Source organism: Gracilinanus agilis, chromosome 5 (genome assembly GCF_016433145.1).
Source record: "Gracilinanus agilis isolate LMUSP501 chromosome 5, AgileGrace, whole genome shotgun sequence".
Taxonomy (NCBI): domain Eukaryota; kingdom Metazoa; phylum Chordata; class Mammalia; order Didelphimorphia; family Didelphidae; genus Gracilinanus; species Gracilinanus agilis.
The window spans coordinates 55,279,028-55,294,881 of NC_058134.1; the positions used below are offsets into that span (position 1 = coordinate 55,279,028).

General features: G+C 35.5%; 1 protein-coding gene across 1 annotated transcript in view; it reads right to left on the bottom strand.

Annotated features, from left to right (window-relative positions):
• Window positions 1-246: 246 nt before the first annotated feature.
• The window catches only part of NMT2 (N-myristoyltransferase 2), an 80,005-nt gene continuing 64,397 nt past the window's right edge, over window positions 247-15,854 (bottom strand). Inside the window, exons 10-13 of the mRNA XM_044678919.1 lie at window positions 10,918-11,088; window positions 2,588-2,755; window positions 852-989; window positions 247-383 (exon numbers count right to left, since the gene is read on the bottom strand). Of these exons, the coding sequence (XP_044534854.1) occupies window positions 363-383; window positions 852-989; window positions 2,588-2,755; window positions 10,918-11,088 (498 nt within the window). The 3' untranslated portion in view covers window positions 247-362. The remainder of the gene's footprint in view (window positions 384-851; window positions 990-2,587; window positions 2,756-10,917; window positions 11,089-15,854) is intronic.

Sequence of the window (15,854 nt, forward strand, 5' to 3'; positions counted from 1 at the left end):
TTTCATTAATCCTTCACTGCAGTTCAGTTTGTATAAAAACAGTCCATTTTCTACAGTGGAAAAATACCTTCTCTTTGTCAAGAGGCAACCAAAACTCTGAAAATAAGAGGAATGTGCTCTGTACCTTTCTCCCCCTGTTCCCTCCCAGCAACAAAGTATAAGTTGGATGAATTTTTCATTTGAAAATAGCCAAAAATAAGTAAAATTGGTCAAGTGTGGAATTTCTTCATATTTTCAGATTTTATAGATCATTTTGATTTCACTTAAATTGTGCTTTTATTCTTTGGAACAGTGGTTCCGAGATTGGTCAACTAGAACAGCAACTCAAATGATGACTGCAGAGTTCTAGAAATGAAAATGTCCTACTGTAAAACAAGACCAACCTAAAGGAAGGGAAGAAATGGGGTAGTCAGAAAAAGGAATAATAGTAATGATAATACAACATTTATGTAGCATTTAGTAATAATGTGCAAGGCTCTGTGCTAAGCACTTTACAATTATAATCTCATTTGATCCTCTATATACCCCTGGGATGTAGATATTGTAATTTTCCTTATCTTGTAGTTAAAATTGATCCACAGAGAAGTTAAATAGCATGTCCAGGGTCACAATGCTAGTAAATATCTATATCTGGATCTGAACTCAGGTCTTCCTGACTTCAGGTTCAACATTCTATCCACTGAGCCACCTATCTGCACAAGTTTAAATGCAGGCAAAACAGTATTTATAACATAAGGTGAAAGTGCTTTACTTTTAAAGGTATATAACACTTGATATTAAAAATACTTTAAAAAGAACCAAGGAAAGTTTTTTAACTTAAACTAATTCATTTTACCCAAGTTTCCACTTACCTTTTCAGATTCTGTTCCCGGACACCGCCAGTTGTACAAATAATATTGTAAATTACCATCTCCTATACCAAACTTGAGTTTTTCTAGGAATGTTTTATTTTCCATCAAATCTAGTGCATTGAACACATCAAATCCTTTCTGCCAATAAAAAAAAAGAATCAATTAACCTTTTCAAAGTATTAGAGCCTAATGTTAAAATATTCAAAACTGTCAGTTGAATCATCATGCCTAATGCCTTAAATAATCTTTGCTAAGAGGATAGTCAGTAAAAATATCTAGGAATAGTGAGCCATGAAAATTAGAACACAGACTGCTTAAGAAGAAAATGGACACGATAGCATCATTTGTCAAAGCATTTGTTTTAACCCTATTTTAGAAAGAGAATGTTGTCTTAATGTTGCTTTTGTTCAAATGTACACTGCACTTTTCTCTCCCCAAATCTGTCCTATAGAAAAAACTGAGTGGATTATTTTCATTGCATACCTATATTTTTTTCTTTCAAGGATATCTCATTTCATAAAGACAATCAAAAGTGGCTCATATTTGGATCAATGTGGTTATTCATTCTCTTGGGATTTCTAACTGCTGCACTCTGAGTTCTGACATTCAGAAAATTAATAGAGTTCTAACAATTTCATGTAAACTAGCATATTGAACATAAGTGTTTTACAAGTTAATAAAGTAATAATTTTTTGGCTTGATAGTAGAATTCTAGTTAAGCTTTAATTAGCCACTTGTAGATGGACTAAAAAAATTAGTAACTTAGAGCTTGGAGGAAATATTTAATTCTCCAATTCAGTGTCATTATACAGATGACTTTATTATTTTTTGCAGCAAACCGAAATCAACATGTTATTGATTTGTTGGACCCTTTTGGGCTATTTTTGTTTGACTCAAAGACAAAACTTTATTACCAAAGGTCAGAAAAATTCATGGAATTTTGTTTTGATACACTGTCACTATAAACTATATTGCCACATTCACTAGTTTTATCACAATGATTTGGGCTTTTCTTGGTTGTTTTGTTTTGAAGACTCTATCTCCCTCTGGTTGGAAGTGAGCAGTTACTCTCAGGCCTGATTCTACTACTTATGAGTACAGAAGCTTTCATCTGGTTGGCTTTAAATGAGGGGCCATTTGGCCCTTTCCTAAGCATCCTTGTGGCCCTCTGCTCCTGGAGGATAACCACATTGGTGCCAGATTTAGAGAGGATACTCAATTGGTTTTTGCTGCACTGCTTCAGAACTCAACACAAATTTTCCATTAGTTTCAGCCTCCCTTTGTAGCAGAGATTTCAGGCATATGGCTGTTATCTGAAGCAGATTACCAATGGTTTTCCTAACTTCTGGGTTGAGAAACTTAGAATATTAACATAGACTATGATGAGATACATTTGGAACCAATTTTCCATATTTGATCAGATATTTAACTGATTCAAGGATCTTCTTTCTACAGAGCCTCTTAGTTGCCCAACTTTGTTAGTATCTCATAGCTTTCACTTAGTTGTGCTATTTCATAAATCAGAGATAAATAATGACCATTCTGCAATTTTTCTTTTAAGGGAATAGAATGAGTGATGTTTAGAAAGATACTAAACACTAAAGGTTCTGGGGAAATTCTTGTCAAAATTACCACTTTGATTTATGATCAAAATATTGAGATGTTTTTAGAGTTTTACTATCTGTGGAAGAAAATAAAGTTTTTGGCAAGTGAATTTTGAAGAAAAAGTTGCTTACCAATTTAGCTATAATGAGGGCATCATTCATTAGGTCCAGTAGTGGAGTTTCGGTATGAATGTTATAGAAGGAATAAGCAGCTTTTAGGCTTTTATGAACAGGGTGATGCATGACAGTGGAAGGCAGCGTGTAGAAACTCAGGAAGTCAGTTAACATACCATTTGAGCACTAAAAAACAAAACAAATGTCAGGCAGTGAAATATAGCCCCCAACACTTACCTAACAATATGTTTGCAGAGTGCTTTTATCAAATAAGCCTCTGAGATAGAAACCTTCATTTTATAAGAAGTCTGAGACTTTGAGAGGATAAATAACTTGTTTGTCACAATCTACTCCCTTTCTCCCTGCTAGTCTGGTTTTACATTACTCCTTCCTTTTACCATCTCACCAGACTGGCCTGGCTATGCCTCTCTGATACTTTGCACTGACTGTTCCCCATGTTTGGAACATCCATTCTTTCTCCCTTCTTCATCACAGAATTCCTTAATCCCTTTAGGACTCAGCTGAAGGATTACATTTTACACAAAATCTTTCCTTTTCCTTTGAGGTCAGTTTTTACCTTGTTAATTACACTTTGCTATCCCCAGTAAAATAGCTAATAATAAGTATTTACATGGTGCATTAAGTTTTGCAAAATGCTTTACATATATTAACTCATTTGATCCTCATAACAACACTTTGAGGTAGGTGTTATAATCCCTATTTAATAGATAAGAAAACTAAACTATATAGGTTAAATGACTTACCCTGGGACCCACAGCTGGTTAAGGGTTGAGACTGTATTTGAATTTAGGTTTTCCTGATTCTAAGTCCAGCACTCTACTGTGCTGCCTGACCGCCTTCATAAGAAGGCAGGGACTGTTTTATCACTTTTTCTTTATATCTTCAGTATCTGGCACTTAGTACATTTTATTGATTGTCCAGGATCATATAGCTATTAAGTGCCTGAAAAAGAATTTGAACCCCAGGTTTTCTTACTCCCAAGTCCTGCATGCTTGCCCCTATGCCGCCTATGTATATACCTTAATGAATTTATTTTATCACCAGTTTCTTCATAAATGTCTAGGTTTAATTTACAACTTTTAGGATGATACAGGTAAAATTAGGATTCATACAACATTATTTGCTAGCTGTGATTAGGAAGATCCATTATACTGTTTGGCAGGATGTGAGGTTGAATTCATTGCCAGCTTAAATCTGTAATTTATAGAGATGCTCAGGAAGGTAAAATCCTCTCAAGTAAAAACTTCCTGGGAATGATTTCTGGAAGTAATACCACCAGCAATCAAAAGCAGCACTGATTAGAGCAGCACAGTAACTCCCAATGAGAACCTTCATTGTAAAGACGAGAATAAGACCTCTGTTATCCTAAGATTGTCCTGTCTCCTCAAGGTAAAAAAAAGTATTAAAACTTATTATGGGGCAAAGATTTTACCAGCTAACTGCATAGAAAAATCAGGTGTTATTCAACAAGCATTTCATTTCATACTCGTATATATAAACTGGGGTTATTACTCCAAACGTCTCCCAGATGGAGGAAGAGCTCCAGTCAGCTGATGTGAAGGTGACTGGAAACACAGCATCAGGGTAGCAGGGTGAAAATGAGGCCAGGATTCTGAGTCAGAAGACTTGGATTCAAGTCGAAGCTCTGCCATTTACTATAACTTGTATGGCCTCAGGCAAGTCACAGTTTCCAGCCAAGGTTTCCTCAGTGTTAAAATGAGAGGTTTGACCTAGATGATGTCTGAGGACCCAGTCTATTTAGAGGTCTTCTCATTCTAAATTTGCAACTGTAAAATTTAAAGAAACACGATTATCAAGTAAAACAAGAAAGGTTAAAATTATTTGGTTTTTTCTAGCTTTAAAAAACAAAAACATAAAGCTTATTTGTTGAGCAATCTCAAAGATTCAAGACATCCTGGTGTATGAATATTAAAATAAGCCTTTGGTAATTTGTTCTCTATGGCTCTAAAGTTGAAATTTGCATTCAAGAGCAGAAAGACCCTGAGATAATGGATATAGCAATGAAAAACATAAGTCTCCATGTATTTTTTCCCCTTCCTTCCTATTAAATTTTTAGTTAAAGGAATCATCTAAGAGAGAGGCTTACAATAGTCTTTTTTCTTTTAATCCTTACCTTTTGTCTTAGAATCAATACTAAGCATCAGTTCCAAGGCAGAAGAAGAGAGGTAAGGGCTAAGCAATTAAAGTTAAGTGACTTGCTCAGTCATATAGCTAGGAAGTGTCAGAAGCTAGATTTGAAACCAGGACTTTTTGTCTCCAGGTCTGGCTGTTTATCCACTGAGCCACCTAGCTGCCCCTATAGTATCCTTAATCTCTGAGATAATTAGGTGAGAGTAAGTGTCAATTGTCCTCTTTCTCTGACTGATTAGCAAACTTTTTGGTCTCAGTCCATTTCTACTCTAAAAATTATTGAGGATTCCCTTTCTTCCCAAAGAGCCTTTGTTTATATAGGCTATTTCTACTGATATTTACGCAATTGGAAACTAAAACAGCATGGTAGTATTAGGAAAATAGTTTGGGACTTGTGGAATTACTAAAAAACCATCAACATCTGAAAATTTGAGGTGACTTCTCAGTAAGGGATTTTTATTAAAATAATATCCTCACATTATTCTGTTCACTGTGGCGTTCTTACAGTTTCTCAAATACAATGCTGCTGTCTTCATAACATTGTCCTAGTTGTGCCTTATGCTTAGAAAGCATTCCCTCCTCATGTCTCTTGGGATTCCTACTTACCTTCAAAGTGCAGTTCAAATTTCATGAAGACCCTCCACCCCCACCTCAAGTCCTCCCAGTTTGTTATCTTGTATAGATTTTGTTCATTCATCTACATGTTTTCTCCGATCAGAATTTAAACTCCTTGAAGGCAGAGACCTTTTCATTTTTGTCTTTTTGTCTCTGGCACCTAGCACATAGTAGGAGCTTAATATGTGCTTATTGAGATGTGTATATGAAACTCAGTTTATTTGAGAGAGAACTTTATTTTCCCAGGCATACTAGGCAATGTAAAACTGACATACATGCCTTTCTGTTGACCTTGCCTAGTATGTTGTGTTAGAGATGTTTCTTTGCTTTTGGTTAAATAAGCCTAAAAATCAAGCTTAAGTAAAACAACATTCATGATTCTTCTTGCTTAGAGATATATTTTCCTAGCAATTACTAAAAGCATATAGATTTCTTGATTGGTATAAATTTTATACCAATAAATTTCTTGTACAACCTTTGCATGTATTTTTATTATATGATTTTAGTTTAAAAAATATTCTATTAGAATTGGGAAACTGCTTTTTATCTTTTAAAAATGCTCCAGTGGTTTCTTTTTTTCTTGGATTTTGAATTCCTAAGATGGAGAAAACTATGAACTCATGGGTAAAATGTATGCATTTGAAAAATCCTTTCTTCTTATTTTGTGCTTGATGGCAGATAAACATCTTTCACATTCACATTCAATGACTGCTATAACATTATATTTTGAGTTTCATCTCTGACTATATGAGTACTGTTTGGAATAGATCTTGAAGTGGTGAAAATTAATATCACACTTAGGAATTGAGTCTTTTTTTACAAACTAAGAAAGAACAAAGTTCCCCAACCCCACCCAAAATAGGGAATACCTACCTACCCTGAACTAAGAAATGTTTAGGGGGTCCACCCTCAGAAACAGTGTTCCTGCCTATTTAAGACCAAATACCAAACATCTTCATGAACCTTAAAATCTTAATTCCAGTAAATTAGGCTTTAGAGTCTTAAGTTCTATGCACAGATTAATTTTTTTTGTTCTGGTGTGGTATAACAATTATCACGAAAGGTACTCATTTAGAAAACATTTGCTCTCTAAGTGGTGGGGAAATAAATGTACCAAACCACAATTCAAAACTACAGAATTTTCTTTTCATCTCCTGATTTTCCAATGAAATATCACAAAAAGGTATACTAGCAATGAATTCATAAATCCTAGAGATATTTGGATATATCTACATGTTTGTGATGATTGAGAAATCTGGAGGATAAGGGACAAAAAACTCTTCTAATATGTATGTAGGAAACCATTAGTATCTCATTGACCCAGTTTAGAAATTTTTTCTTTCTTTTTTTTCTCCTTTTTCCCCCTTTTTCCCTCTCTTCTTTACCATCTTTTAACCTCAGGTTAATAAAACATTTTCTCAAAATTTTGGAAAGGAAAACTTTTAAATTCAAATTATCTTGAAACTCCAGATTCATAGAATGTTAGAGTTGGAAAGAGTCATCATCTAGTTAATTTCCCTCTTTTTATAGGTAGAAAAAGGAGAGGATCAGAAGAGTGGTCACTTGCTTAAGATTACATGAATTAATGGGAGAATTAGGACTGGAAGTCAGATATTCTAACTTAAATGGCCAAGAAAGATTAGTGGAATGGGAAAATTATTTTCCTTCATGTACTATATTTCAGCCAATTTCTTGAGTACTTTGAATTCCATATGCCGTTTTCATACTTTTACATGTTTGCAAAAGCTATCTTCCATCCTTCTCTCCTCATTTTAACCTTTCAGATTCATTCCTAACCCTTTTCAAGATTTATCTCAGTGTAGTCATTCTCCTAATTCTTCTAGTTATTGAACTCACTCTAAACATCTCTAGAAGATGTTGTCAGCCTAACTTATTGAATGAAATAGATAGGAAAAACAAATTTACACCTTTGTAGTATTGAGAGAATGTTTTGGGGGCACTGAGAGGTTAAGACACTTTCCCAGAAGACAGTAAAAGTCAGAGTCTTCCTGTGTCACTAAGGCTGGCTCTCTATTCACCATATCATACTACCTGTGTGTAAATTTTTAAAAAATACAGTGGAATAGAAGAAGAGAAAAAAATGTGGAAGGTATATGATCTTCTAAGAAACATTTCACAATATTTTGAGATATGTAAAACTGGAGAAAATTGCTTAATCGTTGATATGATAACTTTGGATCAAAAAGGTTATCAATAGGATAAAACAATAGACCAGGGTTAGGAAGGTGACTTTTAGCAATAATAAAGGCAGAGTCTTTCATTTTCATTTTAAAAACACCAACTGCAAAAGTAAAAGATTGGGAAGACTCAGATAAAAAGCATCAGCTCATAGGAAATTGATCTGGAACTTCCCTTAATGAATTCAAGTTACAGGGTCCGGATGAAAAAATTGGTGAATGTGATCATTGAGCCACTGCCAAGGACCTCTGAAAGATATTGGGGAACAGAAAAGATGCTAAAGAGCTGCAGAAAGGCAGCTGCTTTTCCAAAAAAAAGGGAAGAGAGTGGAGTTGACAAATTATAATTGAAGCTTGTCTTACAATTATTGATAAAATATTACAGCATATTATTTAAGGAGCTAATTAGTAAATATCTAAGAAAGGAAGCATTCATTGATCACAAAATACCACTGTAGAACAGGTCATGCCTTCATTTCCTTTTTTTAAAATACAAAAATACTTAATTAGTAAATCAGGAGAAGGCTGATAGATCAGTAGTTCTTAGCCTGAAGGCCCTAGACTGGATCCATAGATAGATTTTTATGGGGTTCTTGAACTTAGGGGAAAAAAAAGAAATCTTTATTTTCTCTATTCTCTAACTGGAACTTAGTATTTTCTTCAGCTATTTAAACAATTCTGAGAATGTGGCTATAGGTTTCACCAAACAGGCAAAGGATTCCATCCTTGACACAGGAAAGGCTAAGAACTGCTATTGATAATTTTACCTGGGTTTTAGCCAAGTATTTAACAAAGTTTCTTGTGCTATTCTTGTGGACAAAAAAAGAATAAGGATGTAGTTCAGACAATAGCAATAAAATTTAATAATAATAGCAATAGCTAACATAGCTCCTACTAGGTGCCAGGCATTGTTTATTGCTTTACAAATATTTTATTTGGTCTTTAGAACAATATTGCAAGGGGAGTGCTATTATAGCTATTTTATAGATGAGGAAATGAGACAAACTGAGATTAAGTGATTTGCCTACAGGTCACACAGATAAGTAGATGTCAGAGGCCAGTTTGGAATGTGGCATTTTATTCATTGTGACACCTAGCAGAGGGCAGGGACTGCTTTTCCTCTTTAATCCCAATGCCTACCTTGGTGCCCTGCATATAAAAAGCCTTCATTAAAATCTTATTCAGTTATCTCCAGACTTATTCAAAAGTCTCCAGAATTTACAAAAGATAGAGTCTTTTCATGCAAACATAGCTTCTTAGAGATATTATACAATATGGGTATTTTATATATTCATACAATGACTTTAAAGTGGTGAAACTTTATAAAAAATAGCAATTTCATGGTGATATTAAGTGATTTGCTAAGGGCCATACAGCTAATAAGTGTTGGTACTGAATTTGAACTTAGGTCTTACTAATTCCAGACGCGGCTTTCTATTAATTATGCCACTTGGTATAATTATATTAAACTTGTGAAAAGTCATGCCCTAAAGAGTAGTCATTGATAGTTCAGTATAAGCTTATAAGGGGTTCTTGACTGGTGTGCCCCAAGGATCCTGCCTTAGACTTTCACTATGTAAAATTTTATTAAAACATTTGTTAAAGATATGGCTTGCAGAGGTAGCTAGGTGGCTTAGACAACTAGACAGAAAGTCCTGTGTCAAAACTGGCCCCAAACACTTTTTAGCTGGGTAACCCTAAGCTAAGTTACTTGACCCCCATTGCCTAGCTCATACCAATCTTTTGCCTTAGAACCATATTGGTTCTAAGACAGAAGATAAGAGGTTAAAAAAAAAAAAAGATATAGCTTACATATATGTGACACAAAGCTCAAAGGGACAACTAAGATAATGGATGACAAGCACCAAAGAAATCTTAATTAAAAGATAGAAGATTGAGCCATATTTAATAAAAGGATAAGCATAAGTTTTATGTTTAGGCTCAAAAACTATATAACCACTACAGCATTTTGGGAAACTTTTGCCAAAATCCTTTCCTTAAAATTTTTTTTAATACTGAAATATTTTTAGGAACTTCTTTTGGGTGGATGAAAAAGAGTTTGGTAAATGTACTTTTAAGTACTATAAATAAAAACCACTGTTCTTTATTGATTTCATAAGTAGGAGAATGGGGAAGACATTGAGCATTTATTAAGCACTTGCTATGTGTTTTTACAAACATCTCAATTGACCGTTTTCTTTTTTTTGTATCTTGACAAGTACAAGATGGGGAAGTGTGTCTAGATAAGCTTATCTAAAAAGAGCTAGGGTTTTTAGTGACTTTCATGCATAATCTTTGGTAATGTGACAAGGCAGCTTAAAAATAAGATCTTTTCAAATGTATTTAACAGAGTTTTGATGTCCAGGGCTAGGGAGAAAATGAATGGTCTTAGATCACCCTGTTTTTGGTTCTATGTACTATATCTTAGGACACTAGTAAGTTGGAGTGTGTCTAGTGGAGCATGACCAATGGTTAGAAGTAACAAAATGATATTTAGATTTGACAAATTTCCTAATATTTAGAGCTACTTAAAAATTAGTAGATTCCTGAGAAGGTAGTGGGTTTCCATTCCATAGAGGTAGATTTTTAAATAAGGAGGACTGTTGTTTAGGTATGCATTGGACTAGATGTCCTCTGAGGCCCTTTTACAACTCTAAGATTCTGAGACTTTCAGCCTCAGGAGTCAATATAATGTGGCAGCCAAAAATGTTAATGGGACCTGAGGCTTCAGTAACAGAAGTACAGTATCCAGAATTAAGGAGGTAATGGCTTTATTGTTCTCAGCTCAGGTTGGACTACATACATCTTAGCAAGGACATAGACTGTTGAGAGGAAGAAAACGAGGATCAAGAGGTGACACAGAATTTAGGCAAGTCACTTAATCTCTGGCTTCAGTCTCTTCATTTGTAAACTAGGAGGGTTGGATTAGATAATCTCTAAGGTTCTTTCTAGTTAATGATAGATTTAGTCATACAACAATTGAGTGAAAGAGCTGAGAAATTTACCCTGAAGAAGCCTTCATATTTATGGGGAACATGATATTTATCTTCAGATATCTGAAGGACTGTCATAAGAAAGAGGCATTGACCAATATGTGGACCAGCAAGTTCCAGGGAGGCAGAATTTTACCTCTAGATAAAGAAAACTTCCTCACAATTACAGCTGTCCAGTAATAGAAATGGCACAGAGGCATTGGGTTTCCCTATACCAGGATGTCTTCAAGCAGAGGCTAGAGGACCATTTCAGATGTTGTAGAAGTTTTTCATGCTTCAGGTAGGGGTTAGCTTACAATGCCCTTGAAAGTCCCTTCCAGCTCTGAGGCTTTTATGATGTTCAAACTTCTGTTAGTCACCTTATCTTTACCTCTACTACAAATGTGTCGATAATATGATCCTGAGGCAGAAACCAGTGGGCCACTTCCTCTTCATTCATCACTGGGGCAAGATGAAACTGCTTCAGATAGTTGTTAATTAATTCTTGCACAGCTTTGATATCCTTCGGCTCCATTGGTCTCAAACCTGAAGTCTTTGTGACCTTGTTATTGTGACAACAAAAAAGAAATGGTCAAATGTTAAATTCAAGAGGAATAAAAGTAGGCTAGAGCACACATACTGGGTAATTTGTTAAATTTTAGAGCAGGATATACACAAAGCTGCCTTATTTATTATCTCCCTGTGGATAGATAGCCTTTAGTCAGTAATTCCCATGACCCAGTTACTCAAATGTTAACACATATCCAAAGGGGATATTCCAAGTTGAATGGAATCAGCTGACAAGAATGTTAATAGTAGATTGGAAAAATTCATAAATATCCATACATTAATTCAGTTCTAGGGATCACCATTCCACAATGCCCAAGTTTCTAAGTAAGAAAGACAGAAATAAGGTGGTTCAGGTTCAATACTATCTCCCTCTCTTGTCTTGAAAAAATTCAGACTTAAGTCCTGAATTATTTTAGAATATCAAATAACATATTCAAGATACTATTTATTGTATTACAATCCAGCCTTTACTCAAAAGGGCATCTAAATTAAGTTAATAGGATTGTTTTTGGGTAAAACTAATATAATATTGATCAGTAAAATTGTCATGGGAAGAATTCAATTCAGTAAATATTTATTAAGTGCCAGGCACAGAAGAAGCTACATAGCACAGTAGCATGGCAAATAGTACTCATGTATAGTTAAAAGGCACTGGGTTTGACTCTTGGCTCTAAAACTTACTGTATGAATTAAGATGTCATTTTATGGCAGCTTTAATTTATTCATCAGTAAATGGGGATAATATTTAGACAGTGTACCTTACAATGTTGTCATAAGGAAGTGTTTTGTGAATCTTAAAGTACTATGCAAATTTTCATTATCATTATAGACAGTGCTTGACTTATTAACAAACAGCCCATTGTATGGGAACAGTTTCTTTCAGCCTATCTTTTCCAGCTCCCCAAATCCTTCCCACTGCCAAAATTATTGCAGCTAAAGGAGAGGGAGGGAGAAGATAATTTTTAGAGAATCTGTGAATTCAAAAGGTGGGGGGAGGCTAGGGAGTGAAGGGGAAAGTAAGAGCATGAATCATGTAACCATGTTAACTTTTCTAAAAAATAAATATTATTAAATGTAAAAAAAAAAAGTGGAGGGAAGGAGGAAGCTATGAAAAAGTAGGAATAATTTAGGGAAATTGGACATCCAGAATAGAGCTCACCTCCCCAAGGGGTAAGTCAAGTCCCATGCTAAAAATTATTATTTGTCTTATTGCCTGAATTTGTTCCATATAACTTGTCTGAAATTCTAAGAATTAGAGACTCATTGGATTAACTAAAATCTTTTTGAATAAAAATAATCTGGGAGGTATTTATGGGGCTTATGTCAGTCAATCCCAAGAACTGGAATCATTTCAACCAGACTCATTTCTATGTAACATCTGAGAACTAACTACCCCTAGAGGATTAGGAGTTTTGTTTGGTGCAGGAGGCTGGTGGGTCACAGCGGGGAACTCAAGAAAGAAAATGAAGATTCTGAGTTTGGGTGGGAAGAATATAAGGTGAAAGCATGTCAAAGATAGGCTTCATCTTATTTTTAAATATGGCCCAGGCTGGCCCCCCCAGCTATAGAAAAAAGGAAGAAAGTCCTGCTTTTTAGGCCTCCTATGTTATTATATGGACTTATTCCAAGGATCCATATTTCAGTATATTAATGAAGTTTACATATATTTATGGATTAAAAAGGCTTTTGTAGCTTGGCCTAGCAATCTAAATAGCATTTATAATATAGTTTCTATGGTGACTTTATTTTGTGTACCAAATTGACAAGTCCAGCTCATCAAATTATTTGTGGGTCATGGAATGGGATAAGAGGAATGAGGTTGGGATCAGGAGGGTCACAGACTTACAGACCTCTTGCTGATCAGTGACAAAGGTTATTGATTTCAGTTAGATTTTTATAGATGGTTGGATCAGGCAGAGGGATTAGATCACTTGCACTGGAAGTCAATGATTAACAGGATGGAAACAATGGGTTTAAATTACCTAGGTAGCTTTGAACAGAGTTTTCTATAGTAGATAATTCAACATGTCAATGTGTGACCCAGCTTCTCACAGAATACTGTATGTTCTTCTCACAAAATTCCTGCATCAGTAATTTTTTTCCCATTTTTTTTTTAAACTCTTAACTTCTGTGTATTGGCTCCTTGGTGGAAGAGTGGTAAGGATGGGCAATGGGGGTCAAGTGACTTGCCCAGGGTCACACAACTCGGAAGTGTCTGAGGCCGGATTTGAACCTAGGACCTCCCATCTCTAGGCCTGACTCTCAATCCACTGAGCTACCCAGCTGCCCCCATCAGTAATTTTTTTGAAGAACATTCAGTATTTGGGGGAGAGGAAGGGTTGAGTTCTCATGTCGAGGGGAATGCTCTGTGTCTGGCTGTTTCTAGGTTATGGCTTTGATTTTTCAGGGGTCCACTCTTACTACTGGGGGCTTGTGTTATTTGGAATTTTGGGGGTTCCATTGAGAGGTATTTGGGGCTCATTTGAGTTTTAAATATTTAGATATATGACAAACTTCCTGTGGATGTTTAGGGGCCTTGGAAACTACATTTCCCTTGATTCCTCTTGTAATGGAGGTAGACAGGAAGTGTGATTACGTAAGAGAATGATATAAGACTCCTGAGGTCATTGGAGGTGGGCTCTTTTGGTTATCTGTTCTCTTTGATACCTGTGCGCTCTTGGTTTATGTAGAAGAGGTGAGAGAAGGTAATGGCGGGTGATTTGAAATAGAACTTAGCAAACGCATGGTCATCTTTTATATTTTACCAACATGGCCTTAATTAAAATATTAATACTTTTAATATCCCTCTACATTTATTTTAATTACAACAGTTTGGCAACCACGAAGGCAGACCATGGATTTGAGGACGTTCTATGCCAATACTGAAGGGCTTTAAACTAGTGTTGCAGCTTTTCTAACACTTTAGAGGCCAGACTTCCCCTTAACTTAAATTCCTACTAAAACACCTAAGATTGGCTATCATTATGGCTCATTCCCTGAGAAGGTGCAGGCAAATCAGACCAGGGAAAGACATTTCCCTTGCTCACATATTTAGTCCTGTTATTTCTCTTATATATAGAACGGCAATTTTCTGTAGTCCTGGCTGGTAATTGCAAACTGCTTAAATCACTTTAATTGGGCCTTGATTCAAGGACCTGTTATAAGTTTATTTTCCTTACATTTTTGCACATTTTACATTTCATTCACAAGTTAATTTTTTTCTCTTTATTTGGATTTTATTCTTTTTTTTTTATTTCTTTTGCCAATTGATTTCATACAACCCCCTAACTCAGCCATGTATCCTTAGCTGAGCTGAGGTACCCTCTTCAGGGGAGAAATGTATTATTTGGAATTTTCCTCAGGAGGGTGTGATACATAATGTCTGTATTAAAATCTATAATGTAAAAATTTTAACTTTTTTAGGAGTAATTTCAGGGGGGTAATGTATAATTCTCAGAAGGAAATTTATGTTTTATAATCTATAATGTAAAGTTTAAATTCTTTTGAGTAATTTCAGGATAAGAAATTTGCCATCTCCCCAGAATCCGTACAACGAACCTGTTTGGTGAAGACAACATGAAGGTGCCTGAAGAGCCCTCACTGGATCATGAAGATCCAAACTGAACTTTGGGGTGTGGTTGATTGAACTATGGGTAGTTCAGTAAGTTGAATGCATTTGTTTTTTAATGTACACTCTTATGCCAATAGAGGACTGCCCCAAATTGGCTTTTTGTCAGTGCGGCTAGTTTTATCCTCTTTATTTTATCCCCAAATTCCTGTAATTTAGAAGTTGACTATGTTTATAAGATCCACCAAAAAAGACCAGTCTCGGGGGGAAATGTATTATTTGGAATTTTTGGTGTTCCATTGAGAGGTATTTGGGGCTCATTTGAGTTTTAAATATTTAGATATATGACAAACTTCCTGTGAACGTTTAGGGGCCTTGGAAACTACATTTCCCATGATTCCTCTTGTAATGGAGGTAGACAGGAAGTGTGATTATGTAAGAGGATGATATAAGACTCCTGAGGTCATTGGAGGCAGGCTCTTTGATACCTACTAGCTCTTGGTTTATGTAGGAGAGGTGAGAGAAGGTAATGGCGGGTGATTTGAAATAGAACTTAAGCAGGCGTGTGGTCATCTTTTATATTTTACCAACATGGCCTTAATTAAAATATTAATACTTCTTTTAATATCCCTCTACATTTATTTTAATTATAACAGGCTACACCAAATAACTTAAAAATTGACTTTTTGGACATAGTACTTTTTATAAGCTCACATAGAAGACCAAGATGATTCCTACCCCTGGAAAGTTACATGCTTTTTTCACCAGAGAAAATTGAAGGATTCAGTTTATTCTTTGATTACAGGCTCTTTCTTGTGAACTTTTGATCAAAATTTGGTAGCTATATTCTTGCCTTTTTTTATTGAATGTCCCAAAGAATAAGTATAAAGTAGATTTTTTTTTCCCTGAAGATATTAGAAACTAGGAGCTTACAGTGGAAAGGCTTAGGCCAAAAGGGATTAAGGACATATTGAAAAATGAGAGAATGAAATTTGGAATGTGGCTCCTCCTAGCTCTATAACCTTGAGATCCATAAAGGAATGGAAAGAGACTATAGCAGTGATGGTGAACCTTTTAGAGACAAGTGCCCAAACTGCAACCCTCATACCCCTTTTGAGTCTCCCCCCCCCCCCCCCGCCCCTTACCCCAGGCAGGTAAGAGGAAGCACTCTCCCTGGGCTGCTGGGCAGA